The sequence below is a fragment of the Xyrauchen texanus genome, chromosome 14 (assembly GCF_025860055.1).
Source record: "Xyrauchen texanus isolate HMW12.3.18 chromosome 14, RBS_HiC_50CHRs, whole genome shotgun sequence".
NCBI classification, from domain to species: Eukaryota; Metazoa; Chordata; class Actinopteri; order Cypriniformes; family Catostomidae; genus Xyrauchen; species Xyrauchen texanus.
This window is the reverse complement of record NC_068289.1, coordinates 3,647,306-3,665,194: the sequence shown is the minus strand read 5'-3', so window position 1 is coordinate 3,665,194 and position 17,889 is coordinate 3,647,306. Positions and strand designations below refer to the sequence as shown.

The 17,889-nt window shown below is 40.5% G+C and overlaps 1 protein-coding gene across 1 annotated transcript in view; it reads left to right on the top strand.

The window, feature by feature from the left end:
* Positions 1–8,302: 8,302 nt before the first annotated feature.
* The window catches only part of LOC127654977 (E3 ubiquitin-protein ligase HECW2-like), a 34,742-nt gene continuing 25,155 nt past the window's right edge, over positions 8,303–17,889 (top strand). Inside the window, exons 1-7 of the mRNA XM_052142558.1 lie at positions 8,303–8,624; positions 14,776–14,883; positions 15,028–15,122; positions 15,830–15,899; positions 16,412–16,581; positions 17,263–17,405; positions 17,643–17,743. Coding sequence (XP_051998518.1) covers positions 8,318–8,624; positions 14,776–14,883; positions 15,028–15,122; positions 15,830–15,899; positions 16,412–16,581; positions 17,263–17,405; positions 17,643–17,743 — 994 coding nt within the window. The 5' untranslated portion in view covers positions 8,303–8,317. The remainder of the gene's footprint in view (positions 8,625–14,775; positions 14,884–15,027; positions 15,123–15,829; positions 15,900–16,411; positions 16,582–17,262; positions 17,406–17,642; positions 17,744–17,889) is intronic.

The following is a 17,889-nucleotide window of genomic DNA, read 5'->3' as shown; positions in this document are numbered from 1 at the left end:
CTGGGAGTTGGTTCTCATTTCTTACTTTATTGAACATTTACATTAAAGCATAGTATAGACTAGAACACACACACTAAGCATTCGCTGTACTAGCTAGTCAGGTTTCTTCTACTTAAATATTTCAAGTTAAGTTTACATGGTCATTTCAAGTTCAGACAAAGAGTTGAATTTAAAGTTAAGTGCCATTTTAAATGTATGCGGTAGCTTACTCAATATTTTAAGTTAAGAGCAATTAACATAAATGTGTGTAGTACAACATCAAATTCTGAAAGTTCTATTAACTCATTATGTAACTGATTGCCTAAATTTGAGTTTTGCTTTCTAGGGTTTACAGTGTATTCAGCAGAACAGATTCAGCTACTACGTCTGAAATACAAACTTCATTTAGGGACTAACATTAAGAGGACAGTATGTGATGTCTAAAATTCCCCCAAGCATGTCAATTCTATCTATTCTAATATTAGTTCGTCAACAGATTTAATCATGTTTTGCTATTTTCCTTCATCCTAACAGAGGGCTATTAGTCCTGCTGAGATTTGGCCTCTATAGTGCAGAACACAGTTTCATCTGATAAAAAAATAATGTTAAACTTTTCATCTCAGTTATAAGACTGATACTGTAGCTGTAAACTGAAAAATCAGTTGCTAATAGAAATTATTAGATTTATAGAATATTTTCATGACAGAATTGAAGTCCAATGACTTACTTAAATTACTGAAATTTCAGTAATCATATATCAGGATGTAGTGCATGAGTTATCAAACAGGGAGACTTGGGAAACTTCCAAGGGCGCCTTTAAATTACTTCAAATTATTTAAAATATAATCACTTGCAAATATTATTTATTAATGCTGAAATGAGGTCCTGACTCTCTGTGGTTATTAAAAATCCCAGGACAATTCTCGTAAAAGAGTAGGGGTGTAACCCCGGTGTCCTGGCCAAATTCCCCCCTATTGGCCCCCATGGCCTCGTATTAATCTCCATCCCTGAATTGGCTACATCACTCTACTCTCTCCTCCCCACCAATAGCTGGTGTGTGTGGTGGGTGTTCTGGTGCACTATGGCTGCCGTCGCATCATCCATATGCTATGTGAAGCGCTTTGAGTGCCTAGAAATGCGCTATATAAATGTAAGGGATTATTAAATTTGTTAGAAATTATGATGTAGGCCAGGGGTTTTCAAATTGGGTGAAAGTGAGCCTCCCCCTTTATAACTTGAACCCCCCCCACACACACACACACACAACCACTACTAGGCTATTATTATTGGTACTACTAGGCTGCTACTATTAGTAGTAGTAATACTATTATTAGTATTGCTAGGCTATGTTCCACTCAATTTATTTAATCAAGCTATCAACATTCCCTTTTAAATTCGGTTTCAATAATATTTCATATTTTTTCAAATAGTTTCAAACACGTTTGTCTTTCTTTTTAAAACATATTGTGAACACATACTTTGCATCACATTTTTACCACATTTAAGCAATTGGGAAACTGTTCAAATTAGCCTCTGAACAGAATCCTCCAGAGTCAAAAAAACGAAACGTGGTATTCTCAACAGCCCTATAACCAAAGAGCCAATGAAATCAGACATAGAAAGAGATCAGCACGATGGACAGCTCTAGTTTCTGATCAATGAACAGATAACCCTCAAATAACTAAACTGGAAACATGTTCCTTAACAGCCACAGGCTACTAATGTTATATAAGAGCTATTTTGGAGATTGTAGGCTACTTAAGCCAAATCAACTTTGAAAACATCAACAACATCAGCAAGATGGACAGCGCTGTTTTGTCACAGTATCAAATACGTAAAAATCACTTCCATATAGGCCTATGTTAAGCAGAAATGAAAAAACCTGATTGCCGATTTTGCCTCTTCATTTTCATCGGCCCTACATCAGTGGGAACAATGAGTCTGACATTGACAGGTGATCGATGAGGAGCTGCGCAGTAGAAAGGAATAAACGTAAATCGTCCTCCACCTGCAGCCTTGATCGGTATTTGCTTTTAAGCAGGGTCAAAGCGGAAAACCTGCACTCACATAAGTAAGTGGAGGTGAAGGGGATGAGGACTTTCATAGCCTTTTGAGAGAGGTGGGAAACACAGTCCTATGTTTAAAGCAACGCAATATGATGCTTCAGTCGCCTTAGTATTAACAGAGCTAAAAGTCTGGATTACTCTCTTTTGTGTTTGCAATTCTTTCAGTTTTCTGTCAAAAGATTCCAGTGGCTTGACCACCAGACTAGAGCTTAGCTTCAATGTGACGCCAGAGCTTACAGGGTCTCATACTATCATTTGCTAGTACCTATTTGCAAATAACACACTGTTGCAGTGGCACATCATTGGGACCGGTCCACGAACATCCTGACTTTAAATATTCGTGAACATATTGCTCAGAATCTGCCTCATCTCCTGTAGACTTTTGTATTGTAGACACTACAAAGCGATCCAATTTCCAACACGCATATGCATAACATGTACTTTAACATGCAAGCTAGCAGGACAGATGTGTACAGACGTGAAATGTTATGATTTATTTTCCCCACGCTGCGCCTCCCCTGGGACTCTGTGGCGCCCCCCAGGGGAGGCGTGCCTCACCAATCGAAAACATCTGATGTAGGCTATATAACACATAAATTGACATTTCCTGAAATAAAATGAATCATGATATGTATTTAAAGCTATTGACACTCCTAGACTATGGGTCTTCGAAAATTGTTTGGGACATTAGAGCGCAAAAAAGTCAAATTCCCATTCATTTTTTTCCATAGACAAATTGAGTTACAAGGATAACATAAAAACCTTTAAAGACAGACCTACCGTGAGCTCTGAGGTTGTTCAGCGATGGTATATGCTTCCATTGATGCCATTCGTCTGCTTAATTTAAACTAAATATCCTTATCTAACATCGGGTTTGTTAGCTGAATTCATTGCTTCACCATTTTTCACCAATCAGAGAACAGTCAATAAAAACTGCGAAAAGTGCACGGACCGGCCGCCCAGTCCCATGACTCACTGTGAATGATGTCATCTAGTCGGTGTCTCTTTATCCTTAAACTACTCAAATCAAAGTTTGTGATTTACCTCAAATCTGGTTAGTTTGGTTCATGGCTAACAATTCTTTTATGAACGATTTTATGAAAAGTCTATGGGAAAAATGAATGGGGAAAATTCTTCCAAAACCCAGATGGCTACAAAAAGTGTGCGGGCACCATTGCGCACTTGTAGGGGAGGCCTTAAAGTAAAAAATATTGAGAATCACTGTATTATGGTACCTTTACATGCTTTTCGGACCTTAACCAATGTAGTCACTATGAACTGTCATTGAATGGAAAAGGCCTGCATGAAGATTTTTCAAAATATATCCTTTTTGTGTTCCATGGAAAAATTACAGCAGGTTTGGAACAACATGAGGGTGAGTAGATAATGAGAGATTTTTCATTTTTTGGTGAACTATTCCTTTACCATGTATCCCTGCTGTCTCTTCACCAACAGTGTCTAATCTTTGAATGTGTGTTACTCAAAAAAAATGGATCTAGTGCACTTTGATATAACAAACCCGAATTTATGACAGCATTAAAACTGCGTATCCCTGCTAATAAGATCTGGATTAATCAAGCATCAGGGCTAAGATTGCTGCATGCTACCACAGAGTGTAGTTTGTAACCTTAACCCTTTTATTTCTCACACACCCCCTGTGTTAGCAGGACAGATGTATTCCCCAACAGGCACCTCATCCTCACACTGCCTCGAGCTGGAGGTGTTTAAGCGCAGGTCTGGCACTGGTGCGGTGGATACGCACTGGAGCGCGTTATAACGCGTTTATTACCACAGTGTTATAAGAGCGGAGCTGCACGCGCTGCAGGGAGTGAGACGGACCGAACCGGTGGTCTCGTCCACGGGGAGCCAAACGTCGTTTTCTTGTGTAATTACACCAGTTGTCAGACGCGTAAGACTTTACTCGGGCAACATGTCCATCGTATATCCAGGATGCGACAGCTCTGTCAGCCTGTGAAGAAGGAATTGTCTCGCGTCAATTCCTCGGTCGGATTTCTGACTAAAAATCTCGCTCCAGTGGAAGAAGAGGCCCAGCGATAAATCTGCGCCTCCAAGCCATCCGAAGCTGAGGAAATAGTCATACATTGTAATTACTAATGCAGCACGACATATTGTTTTCCTTCCGCGCCGCGGGTTTGGTCGATGTTTCTATGGACGCGTCACGTTGAAGCGCAAGGTAGCCTACGCTGTTACACAATGTACTTGTTGTTTTGATGCAAGTAGTTTGCAAGTATTCGTTTAAAAGAAAATGTACCATATTTTATGATTTTGTCGGGTTGAATGTTTAATCCCAGGTTACCCAAATTAAACCTAAAAAATAACGTTTTGAGAACGTTAAGAATAGGTTCCCGCCAAAGTATCCACGTTAGGGGAAGGTTCTAGCTTGTGGGTTGACTTTAATTTTCATGTCACGTATTTTAGCGTGGAAACCTCTTGCTAGACGTAATAAAAGTGTATTAACGGGGCTGACTCTGATGTGGGTTTTAATGCAGCATGGTGATGTGTAAATACATGACGAAGGGAATTCCCAGTGTTACCTGAAAGCGCTGCATGTGTGCGAGTCATGCAGTCGTGAGAAATGCCTCTTAGATGTGCGTGTGTGCTGGGCTTCACCTGCATACTGAAAAAACCACGTGATGCTCGTATGACGTTATGCACACATCTGCTGAGTAATAAAACGCTGCACATTATTTATTAATTTTTTATTTAAAAGATCTTTTCAACTGCATAGCTAGACCCATGTTAAAAATGTGACAATTTCCTCTTTCAAGCCCTGTTTAGACTAATGTGTGCATGAAAAAAGGTGTTAAGAGGGAGTACGGGAAAGAGTGTTTATAAGTAAAAATCTAATGTACAAAAAACAAATCTGCATAATATCGTGTGTAAAGCCACAATCGATGCCAGGGTCAAAATTGACTTGTGACCCCAAAAGATATAATAATTAAAAAAAATTTTAAAAACGATTATGTCTCTTAAACAATTTTATAAAAAAATAAAATAAAATAAAAAAATGATTATGCGTATAATAAGGTTTCCGTACTAAAAACGATGTGGTATCTACAAATTATTATCTACTGTACCCAGGGATGGATTATGACTTGCAAAGGCCCTGGGGCCAATTATCTCCAAGGGCTCCCCTCCACCCAAAAGTTGGTGGTGGGGGGTTGGGGGTTCATGCCCAAAAGGGTTTTCAAGTCCAAACTAGATCACGCAGCCATAAATCCCAGGGCACCCCCGGGCAGTCATTGGCCCCTGGTATTCAAGGGGCACTGGTCCCATTGGCCCGGTCGGTAATCTGTCCCTGACTGTACCTCTCCCAGTTAAAAATAACCTGAAAGCAATATTTGGGTTAAACTGTGAAGATTAAGTTGGCACATTAGATTGTAGTTGAAAGGAGAAGTATATCTTCAAAGCACAAATTATGTTCCGAAATAAAAAATGGTGCATGACTATGATTAAGGTTTATGACACAGGGATTTCTTTTGGGCTGCTCTATTTCACTTTTGTCATCTCTTGTGAGTTCAAGTGTGTCAAGTTGCACGACAAAAGGTAAGACGATAGAGTTTTTTTGTTGCTCTTAATGTGAATTGATAGATAGAGAATCGAAAAATAAAGCTCCATTGCCATTCTCTGTGCCAGCTCCTCAAGGTGCCCGTTCTATCAAGAGGCAAAGACTGCAGTAACCTCCGCTGGTGCACAGATGGGTTCCTAGTGAGAGCAAACACTGCATTTATGCACAGGTGAACAGACCTCATTTAGTATTTAACGGAGTGTAAGATCAGGTGTCATCCAACTGCAAACACTGCAGAAAGCTCTCTGTGCTGACATCACCTCCGTTAACACGCTCATACACACATGCACACTCGCTGAAGCATTATTTCGGACTTGCAATACATGCTTGTTTTGCAGTGAAAGATTTCTAATTCAAAATGTTGCACAGCCAGTGCGCACAATGCACCCATATTAATCTACATTAATAACTGTAGCACATAATATCTCATTGTAAAGCAGTTCATTGGAAAGGAGGAGGCGAAAACTGGCTTGTCAATATAAATAATATTTTAATGATTAACTTAAACAAAAGACAAACACATGACGGACATGTCCGAAAACAATCTCTCTCTCCCGCACCATCCTCCGTATTCAACCTTTATCCCTCTCGGAGGCTTGATTAGCCTAATAAGGCACTGGGTGTGTAGAATCATGACCTGGCCCCACCCTCTACCCTGCCACATTCCTCCCTCGTTCTCTCACGCTGGGGAGCCCCCGGCATGACGTACATTTCGCCCCTTCTGCCGGCAGGTCATCCCCGTCTACCTGGATGAGGGAGCGGACAAGGGGAGGGAAACAGAAATAATAAAAATGGTGGGGTACTTCCTGTAACAGTGTAGTACCCCCCAAAAGAACACTGTAAAATTTAAAAGAGAGGGAAAAGACCAACACGTGAGAGAGAGATGGAAAAAAAAAACCACTTACTCGCCAGTTCTCCGATACGCCGTAGCTTGTTTCTCTGCCACTCCTCCACCCTCTAACGGACGACAGCCACGCCTCTCCGGGTGGATCGGAGGGAGTTACTCCAGCCCCTGGCGAACGGAAAGCCCCGCTGCATTCTCGGGGAACAGAAGGGGTCTCCCCCGCGGTCGACAGCGAGCCCCTCCCCGCTCGTGGTCGGTGGTCTCAGACGCCGGCGTGTTTCAGCGGCTGAAAGGGGACTCCTCTGCCCCTGCCAGCGGCCCTGACCGCTCCAGGCGGTCGGTTAGGAGCCCCTTCTCCCCTCGCGGCCGTCGTCCACTTCCAGGCGGCTGGGCTCCTCGTCCCCCGGCAGATGGCCACGGCTGCTCCGTTGGGGTGGACGGTAGTGGCGAGAACTCTACTACGGCGTATCACTCCTCCTTCCCAGATTTCGGCACCAGTGTAATGCAGTTCTATGGAAAGGAGGAGGCGAGAACCGGCTTGACGACATAAATAATAGTTTAATGAGAAACATAAACAAAAGACAAACACACACATGACGGACATGTCCGTAAACTATCTCTCTCTCCCGCACCATCCTCCGCAGTCGGCCTTTATCCCGGAGGCTTGATTAGCCTGATAAGGGACCGGGTGCCACAGTCATGATGTGGCAATTCTGGTAAAGTACAACACTATTTGGGGACACTTTCCCTAAATTCACCCGACTGTAAATGCTATTTAGTGTTTGTTAAATTTGTCAGTATTAGTGAATACATTTTTTTTCCAAGTTGTACACTACATTTTAGTCGTAATGGAGTTTAATGTGTTTTACAGAAGTGTATATGAAGTGTATATATCTCAGGTTTGTCAAGTAACAGTCCACCACAGTATCAGTATTTAGAATCTTTTGTTTTTGCTTATATGAGCATGCATTTCCACAGTTTTCCACAACAGTTATTTTCCATAAAGCATGATATAGTTTAAAATGTAGGAAAGGGATGGCTGGAATTGGGTGTGTTGCAGAATATGAGATGCTGCTGAGTTTCATTAAATAATATCCAGTAAACCTGTCCTGTATTTACCTGAGGTGCCTTTGAAACTGGAGACCTGTCATGTGATCATGAGAGTGTGTATTTGGGGGGGCTGTGACAACAAATTCTATTTTTGGCTCTACAGTACATTAATTAAATACATTGAAGATTTCTAGAGACAGCCCAAGACCAAAGAAAAAAAAGTCTTACTTACCTGAAGTATTTTTCACGAAAACCTTTCCTTAAATGCAGTGGTGGACACCATAGGGTAAGGCTGAGGAGCCTTTCCCTGTAGTGAGGCTGAACAGTTGCATTATTTAAAGAGGTTGACTGTAGAGGGCTGCAATCAAGACTAGCTGCTAGTTCAGGGATTCTTGCTTATGTGACCATTGCCTTTTGAAATGCATGCAGTCAAACAAAAGTACTGACCTTTCTCTTTCTTTGTTCCTCTCTCTCTCTCTCTCTCTCTCTCTCTACCCCTCCATTTCCCAAATCATACCCAATACATCTAGCAGACTAAAGGCCAGTACAGTTCCTAGCTAGTCCTTCAATTTAGTTCAGCCTAGTTATAATCTGGGATTCCAGCCAAATTCCCTTTACTTCCATTGGCTTCTCTAGATGTTTAGACTTTAGGTCAGGTCAGGATTTTTTTCCTAACTCCCTCCAAACCTCTCCATTCCAAATATTTGATCCCACACGGTTGCCACCATTCGCCCCTCTCTTGCCACAGCAGTTCTCCCGTCCAGGCCCCGCTCCAACCAGGCGTCAGGCATGGCGCCCCAGGGGCGGGATCACCTGGCCACACGGGAGTCTGCAGCTCGAAGACGAAGCCCCAACGTGCGCCACACACTCAGCCCAGAGAACCTTCGGAGTTTGTCTGAGCGCGGTGGAGCCGATCAGTCCGGAGTAGGACTCCTCAGGGCCAACAGCGATACAGACCTTGTCAGTTCTCAAGGGCGCTCCTCACTTACAGCATCGAATTTAGAATTCACTATGGGCCGGGGACAGAACTTAGTCATCTCATGGGATATCAAGGAAGAGGTGGATGCTACAGATTGGATTGGGCTTTACCACATAGGTAAGAGTTAGTGCCATAGCTGATGTGTGTATATATTTTATGTAAAAAAAAAAAACACATACTCCTATCCCAGTTTAAAGGATTAATTCACCCAAAAAAATACAATTCTGTTATCATGTTCTCACCCTTATGTTGTTCGAAACTCATATGACTTTCTTTCTTATGCGGAACACAAAAGGAGATTGTTAATGAATATCCTGGTCCGTCTTTACAAAACAATGGCACTTTAAAGCTTAAAAATGGACCATAAAGTATCACAAAAGTAGTGCATGTGGCTTGTGCCTTCAGTCTTCTGAAGGCAAGCAATTGGTGTTGGTGAGAAAAGTAATTTTGCAGTTAAAATCTTCACGTCCATTTATGAGCTTTTTCACAGTGGCAAAAACTTGTTTTCATGCTGGAACTTGTATTGCTTTTAGTGCCAATGAATGTTACCTTGAACAAACTTCTCTCGTAACGTTCATGAACGTGCAACAGACATTAAGGCTTTCACTAAAATACTACTAACATTTCAAATGGTTTCTTACCAAAACCATATGCCTTGAGTCAAGTCAATTTTATTTGTATAGCGCCTTTCAAAACACACTTCATTTTAAAGAAGCTTAACAGAAGATCAGACATTAACAGAAAATGAAATTGTAATATTTATAATGTCTTAGAGTCATCATTGTGTAGTTTGATAAAATATGATTGTGTGTTTAAAAATAACTAATTAAATAATAATTGTTTTTATAACTCGAGTGAGTCAGACGAAGGCAACTGTTCCAATGAACACAAAACTCCATAAGATGTTGATTAATGGGAGAAACCAGAATAACTGTAGGGGCCAGTTCCCCTCTGACTAACATCATGAATATGATGCCAAAATTAATTGTGTATAGTGCAAGTCATGGTTTAAAATTATTAAACTAAGTAAGTGTTAAGGGTCAGTGTTTAAAGATAGATTTTGTATGAACTGTAAGATTAATGACTAATGTCTTTTAAGTCCATCCTGTATTAAGCATACAGTGCATCCGGAAAGTATTCACAGCGGTTCACTTTTTCACGTTACAGGCTTATTCCAAAATGGATTAAATTAATTATTTTCCTCAAAATTCTGCAAACAATACCCCATAATGACAACGTGAAAGAAGTTTGTTTGAAATCTTCTACATTTTGAAAATATTGAAAATGAAAAAAATCACATGTACGATTGTACGTAAGTATTCACAGCCTTTGCTCAATACTGTTGAAGCACCTTTGGCACCAATTACAGCCTCAAGTCTTTTGTATTGTAGGTAGTGTATGAAGCTACAAGCATGGCACACCTATTTTTGGGCAGTTTCTCCCAATCTTCTTTGCAGGACCTCTCAAGCTCCATCGGGTTGGATGAGGAGCATCGGTGCACAGACATTTTCAGATCTCTCCAGAGATGTTCAATCGGGTTCAAGTCTGGGCTCTGGATGGGCCACTCGAGGACATTCACAGAGTTGTCCCGTAGCCACTCCTTTGTTATCTTGGCTGTGTGCTTAGGGTCGTTGTCCTGTTGGAAGATAAACCTTCGCCCCAGTCTGAGGTCCAGAGCGCTCTGTAGCAGGTTTTCATCAAGGAGGTCTCTGTACATTGCTGCATTCATCTTTCCCTTGATTCTGACTTGTCTCCCAGTTCCTGCCACTGAAAAACATCCCCACAGCATGATGCTGCCACCACCATGCTTCACTGTAGGGATGGTATTGGCCAGGTGATGAGCGGTGCCTGTTTTCCTCCAGACATGACGCTTGCCATTCAGGCCAAAGAGTTCAATTTTTGTTTCATCAGACCAGAGAATTTTGTTTCTCATGGTCTGAGAGTCCTTCAGGTGACTTCACGCAATCTCCAGGCAGGCTGTCATGTGCCTTTTACTGAGGAGTGGCTTCCGTCTGGCCACTAAACCATACAGGCCTGATTGGTGGAGTGCTGCAGAGATGGTTGTTCTTCTGGAAGGTTCTCCTGTCTCCACAGAGAAACGCTGGAGCTGTGTCAGAGTGATCATCGGGTTCTTGGTCACCTCCCTGACTAAGGCCCTTCTCCCCCAATTGCTCAGTTTGGCCGGGCGGCCAACGCTAGGAAGAGTCCTGGTGTTTCCAAACTTCTTCCATTTATGGATGATGGAGGCCACTGTGTTCATTGGGACCTTCAATGCCTCGATACAATCCTGTCTCGGAGGTCTACAGACAATTCCTTGGACGTCATGGCTTGGTTTGTGCTCTGACATGCACTGTTAACTGTGGGACCTTATATAGACAGGTGTGTGCCTTTCCAAATCATGTGCAATCAACTGAATTTACCACAGGTGGACTCCAATCAAGTTGTAGAAACACCTCAAGGATGATCCGTGGAAACAGGACGCACCTGAGCTCAATTTTGAGTGTCATGGCAAAGGCTGTGAATACTTATGTACATGTGATTTGTTAAATTTTTTATTTTTAATACATTTGCAAATTTTTCAAACAAACTTCTTTCACATTGTCATTATGGGGTATTGTTTGTAGAATTTTGAGGAAAATAATGAACTTAATCCATTTTAGAATAAGGCTGTAACATAACAAAATTTGGAAAAAGTGAAGCGCTGTGAATACTTTAAAGATGACCTGTAGATGCAATTGTCCTTTGTTGGTTGGCTGATGAAGGGTTTGGTTGGCAATTAATTTATAGTCTTATGTATTCCATTTCAAGAGTGTAGTCCATCATTAGACCGAAGTGATGTAGGCAGAGATCAGTTAGGTGCATCTCAATTCAACCTGGCTGGTAATTTCGGTGAGGTCTATCCTAAATCCAAGGTTCAGGCAATGGCATATGAAGTATCCCATGTCTTATGGTTGGAGTTGGCATCAGTTCATCCTCTGAAGTCCATCATAATAGACTGAAGTCATGTTTGGCTGGCACCGGCTGCTATTAATCGTCATCACACAATGACACGGAGCAGTGGAGTCCAACACGAAGCAGGAATGCTGCTGGATCCAGTCGTTTTTTTGTGACCTCAGCATAGGAGTCCCGAGGTTGAGACAGGGAAACAAATAGAATAATATTAGCATGGATGCCATTCAATTTATAGATTATAGATTTCTAGAATTTAGAGTTATAGATCACAATCAATGTTTCTGGTTCCAGCAGACCAAAATAAATTAGAGGATAAATTAGGTGTATGCCTGGCTAAATATATGAGTCTTTAGTCTAGACTTAAACTGAGTGAGTGTGTCTGCGTCTCAAACAGTGTTAGGGAGACTATTCCATAGTTTAGGAGCCAAATATGAACAGATCTACCGATCGTAATGAACGTGATGGAATATAGCGTGGTCACTTAAGTACTGCAGAGACCATTCAAAGCTTTGTACGTAGTTAACAGAATTTTTAAATTAATACAGAATTTAACAGGTAGCCAATGTAACAATTATAAAATGGGGCTAATATGATCATATTTCTTGGTTCACGTCAGCACTCTGGCTGCTGCATTTTGAACCAATTTAAGTTTATTTATTGATCTTGCTGGAAATCCTCCCAGTAATGCATTACAATAATCTGGTATTGAGGTCATGAACGCATTAATTTGTTTTTCGGCATCAGCAACAGAGAGCATGTCATAATTTACCAATATTTCTTAGGTGGAAACATTGGTAATTTGATTTTTACAGGACAGATTGGTATCAGATATAACACCCAAGTTCTTCGCTGTTGAAAATGATGTTACAGTACATTCATTGAGAGTCAAATTATATTATAACGACTAATTTTTTTGAGGTTTTTGGTCCAATAATTAGTACCTCTGTTTTGTCAGAATTGAGTAGAAGGACATTTCTGGCCATCCAATCTTTTATTTCATTGATACACTGCTAATTTGAAGAGTTGTGAAATCTTATTAGGTTTTGAAGAAATATAAAGTTGTGTATCGTTGGCATAACAGAGGAAACTTATTCAATGATTCCTGATAATATCTCCCAGGGGAAGCATATACATGGAGAAAAGCAGAGGCCCTAAACTGATCCCTGTGGCACTCCATATTTTACTTTTATTTGATTTGACAATTACTCATTTACATAGACAAAGTGGTAGCGATCTGATAAATATGACCTAAACCATGCTAATGCAACTCCACTAATGCCAACATAATTCTCCAGCCTATTCAAGAGAATGTCGTGATCTATCGTGTCAAATGCAGCTCTAAGATTTAAAAGCACTAGAAGTGAAATGCAGCCGCGATCAGATGATAAGAGCAAGTAATTTTTAACTCTGATAAGTGCAGTCTCTGAACTGTGATGAGGCCTAAATCCTGACTGAAATTGTTTATATATACTATCTCTCTGTAGAAATGAACATATTTGGGAGGATACTACCTTTTCTAGTATTCTGGACATAAATGGGAGATTTGAAATCGGTCTATAATTAGCCAGTTCTCCAGGATCAAGTTGTGGCTTCTAAATAAGTAGTTTGATAACTGCCATTTTAAAGTTTCTTGGGACATGTCCTAAGGATAGCGAGGAGTTAATAATATTAAGAAGAGGTTCTGAAATTACAGGAGATACCTCTTTCAAGAGCTTGGTTGGTATTGGATCTAACAAACATGTTGTGGCTTTTGATGTTTCAATAGGTCATGAAGAGCTAACAAAACTTATGACAGTGAAGGATTGAAGTTGCACATACGGTAAATTACGAGACACTGTTTTCTGAGGTACTGTGACAGATGATTGCATAATTCCAACACATGAAGTCATTATTCTTGTGCTGTGACAGAATATCTGGTTCAGTTGTGGTTTTATTCATAACCAATTTAGCCACAGTACTGAATAAACATCTAGGATTGTTGTGGTTATTTTCAATGAGTTTACTAAAATATGCTGACCTGGCAGCTTTTAGTGCCTGTCTGTAGCTACAGACACTATCCTTCCATGCACCACGAAATACATCTAATTTTGTATTCTTCCACTTCGCTCCATTTTCTGAGCTGCTCTCTTGAGAGAGTGTGATTATTCTACAATGGTGCAGGGCTTTTTTCTTTCATTTTCTTTAATCGAAGGGTTCGACACAAAGAGTACTTGAGATGTCAAGAGTACTTGAGATGACTGCATTTATATTTTCATCAAGTCCTTCGAGGCTTTGGGGTTTATTGAGTGTATGAGATAGATCTAGAAGATTATTAGTGAAGCTATCTTTAGTGGTCGAAAGAATAGTTCTACCTGAACGATAGCGTGGTGTAGATTGATTGACATTAGCTGATCGCAGCATACAAGAGACGAGGTAATGATCCAAGATGTCATCGCTCTGCGGCAGAATTTCTATAGTATCAAAATCAACTCCATATGACAGAATTAAGACTTGCGTATGATTACGGCGATGTGTTGGTCCTGTTACATTTGTCTGACTCCAAGATATTTGGGAATATCGATAAATGCTAATCCCAATATGTCATTTTCTTTGTCTATATGTATGTTGAAGTTACCAACAATTAAAGCTTTATCTACTTTAACTACAAGATCTGATTAAAATTTGCAAATTCACCAAGGAAATCAGAATAAGGCCCAGGTGATCTATATACTGTAGCAAGGGTAAAAGACAACAGAGTTTTTTATTTATATCTGACAGATATCTGATATCCAGCCATTCAGTGACACTAATCTACTTTAAACCTCATCTGCACAACGAGCAGGGAGGCTTGAACTATGACACGTGCCCCGGATGGACTACTTTTATAAAATTGTTCTGTCCTTTTTTAACTGCAATGTGAATCACTTTTAGCTGCCATTGTATTGAAATAGACCAAGATACCAATCCTTTTGTTTTCCACATAAGAAAGGAAGTCATACAAGTTTGGAATGACATGAGAATGAGTGACAGACTTTTCATTCTTGGGTGAACAATTCCTTTGATGTGCATATTCAACTAGAAGCTAGTCATTTGTGGGTATATTTCCCTGAGAAGTCTGTACACTGTGGCATTACGGTGCTTTTAAAATGTTACTCTGTTTGTTTGAGTGGCCTGACATTGTAACATTGGCTGAAGCAATTGCATGAGTTTGGGGTGATTCCGTTTGGTGACTGTCCGATTCACCACAAAAAAAAAAAAAATATAAACAAAGAATTCAATAAAAATGCACACACACAAAGCCACAGGTTATGTTTTTTATGACTACACTTTTCTATAGATGAGACCAATCCATCAAATATGTGGGACTGCAAGAACCGTGGAGTTAATGGTTCACAGTGTGGTCATATCGTCTGGAGACTGGAGGCAGGACCATACTTCCTGGAAGGTTAGTGACACAATGGCCAACAGCTGTTCTCCAACTTTGTTATAAAATGTTTAAAGGATCAGTAGATCATACCAAAATAGTGACGTTTTGGTAATGAATGTACATTCACTTATAATGATACTCTTCTGTTTATCTTTATTCTAGCTGAGACAAGGATCTGTTTCAAATACTACCATGGAGTAAACGGTGCGTTGAGAGCCACAACTCCCTGTATCGCAGTCAAGAACCCCAGAGCCTTGGTCAGTGTGTGTCCCTGTGTGTCTGTGTCTGTGTGTGTATGTATGTGTATGTGTCTGTGTGTGTCTGTGTGTGTCTGTGTCTGTGTGTGTCTGTCTCTGTGTGTCTGTGTGTGTGTCTCTGTGTGTGTATGTGTATGTGTCTCTGTGTGTGTGTGTGTGTGTGTGTGTGTGTGTGTGTCTGTATGTGCGTGTGTGTCTGTGTGTATGTATCTGTGTCTGTGTGTGTGTGTGTGTGTGTCTGTGTGTGTGTCTGTGTCTGTACGTCTGCGTGTATGTCAACAGTACATTTTGCCTGATTACATGTAGTATATAATCCACATGTATTCTATTGATATTCACAAAAGTGTAGTTGTACAGTATGTCAATTGATGTCAACAAAATTGGATGTGAATGATATTTTTGGTATAATATTGCTTGTGCTTTTTAGCAGGTATATATATACAGTATATTAGTATACAGCATATGCTTTGAGTATATAGTGAATGCCACTGTAACCATCTTGCTCACTATGGGCCAGAATATCACTGATAAATGTTACACATTTCTCATTTCCCATAACTGCAGGCAGTATATCATGCCATTTGAGGAAAGGAACTCTGCATATGCTTTCCGGCTGTATTGTGAATTGTGTCATTTAAGGGATGCAGTACAGCGAGGCTGCTCATTCATTTTCTGTCTGTAGTGGCTGATATCAGTGTATCTTTTAGGCTGAAGGTCAAGGTGAGGGACAACAAGCTTCAGACAGCAGTCGAAAACTGGTCAGTTTTACCCTATCAGGTGAGATTGTGTGTGTGTGACATTTAGAAAAAGCAACCATAAACTATTTATTTAAGTACTTCTCAACTAGTGGGTTGCCACACAAACATTTGTCACTGATTTGTTCTGATTAGGGTTAGCCAAATAAATAAGTGAATGGACATGAAATATTGATTTGTATTTATGTGCAAGATATCAATCGTTGAACAGCTGATTTGCACCTAGACTGTGTAACTAATCCAGTTCATCTGGCCATTACAGACAGGTTGCATGAAGACTTGCCCTTAAACTCGAAAATCCTAAATATTAAAAACTGCCAATGTTTGACCAAGCGCAGTTATGTTTACTTTTGCATGATAAACAGTTTTGGTACTTTGTCGCGTCACTGCTTGATGTTCAATGTAAAACCAGTTGAGAACCACTGATTTGTATTATCCAAATAGGAAGTGACAATGATAAATAATGACATTATCCTGCTCCTTAGATTTATATGTGCTATTTTTAATCATTAATATGACTATTGTTTGTGTTAGATATCCGTGCTGTGGGGCTGAAAAAGGGGATGTTTTTTAACCCAGACCCTTATCTGAAGATGAGCATTCATCCAGGCAAGAGAAGTTGCTTTCCGACCTTTTCTCATCATGGCCAAGAGCGACGATCTGGCATTACAACTAACACTACTAACCCTGTGTGGCATGGAGAGGTGACACACACACACACACATACACACTCACAATAAAGACAAACAAATGCACTAAAATGTCAGGATCCTGTCACCTTTGTCAGTCAGGTTTATTGTGGTGACAGGATCCTTACATGTATGTTCTATGTCTCTGTGTGAGTGCACGGCTTTGGTTGTTCCCTGGCCGTGTGCTCTTCTGTCTGGTCTGTGTCTCATGTTCAGAGCATGGTGTCTGGATTCTGACTCTTCGGTTGGGATCTGGACACTCATGCTCCACGTCTTGTATTTTTGTTTGAGCACATGGCTGCTGTTTCCAGGTGTGCTTGCCTGAAGATCAAATTCCTTTGGCTGACATTTTGTGATTGTCACATAATATGCAAAGTATGCAAATAGAGCAGGTGGGTGCACGCTCTGCTGCTTTTAGCCAGAATAATCACAAAAGGACACAGTGAAAACTGATGAGCTGTATCAATACACAGAATGTATGATAGGATCATAACTGTAGAGGGCAAGACAAAGCCAAATTCCGGTCATTTTTAGCCAATTTTGAAATCAATTTTGAGGTTTTTTCAGGTCTAAAAAAGAGGATATGTCCAGGAAAAGACACCCTAACATATGCTGAAAGAATTCAGACCAAAGTTAATCTAAACAAACATCTCACAGTTATTCTCTGACTCTTGTTCTCTTTGTTTTTCCACGTAGAAACACACTTTTGTGGCTCTTATGACAGATGTCTTAGTGATTGAGATCAAGGACAAGTTTGCTAAAAGTCGACCGATTATTAAGCGCTTCCTGGGTCAGCTGAACATCCCGGTGCAAATGCTGCTGGAGAGGCATGCTTCAGGGTGAGGCCATGGCAACATCACATCTGGTCATAGCTACACTATATTTCTATTTTGATGAACATCAACACAATGAGATGTTTTGGTGGACACAAACAGTGGCAATGTATGAAAAACAAACTTTTGTTGCTGATTCTTCTTTTAATATCTTAGAAGGCAAGTAAACAATGCTTATAGTCGTAGTATAAATCATCAGAGTCGTTACTTGATTATACTGTATGTGTGTTTATATTGCTACAGAAACCAGTCTCTGAGCTTCTCTCTATGTCGACGTTTGCCCACTGATAATGTGAGTGGTCAAATGCACTTTAAAGTGGATGTCACATCGATGGGCCAAGATGGTGAGATCACACACACACACATACACATACATGTACATTGGTGTGGCTATCCTTATGAGGAATCTCCATAGATGTAACGATTTTTATACTGTACGACAAATTGATGCCTGTAAAGCGATATAAACGGGCAAGGAGGAGGCGAGAAC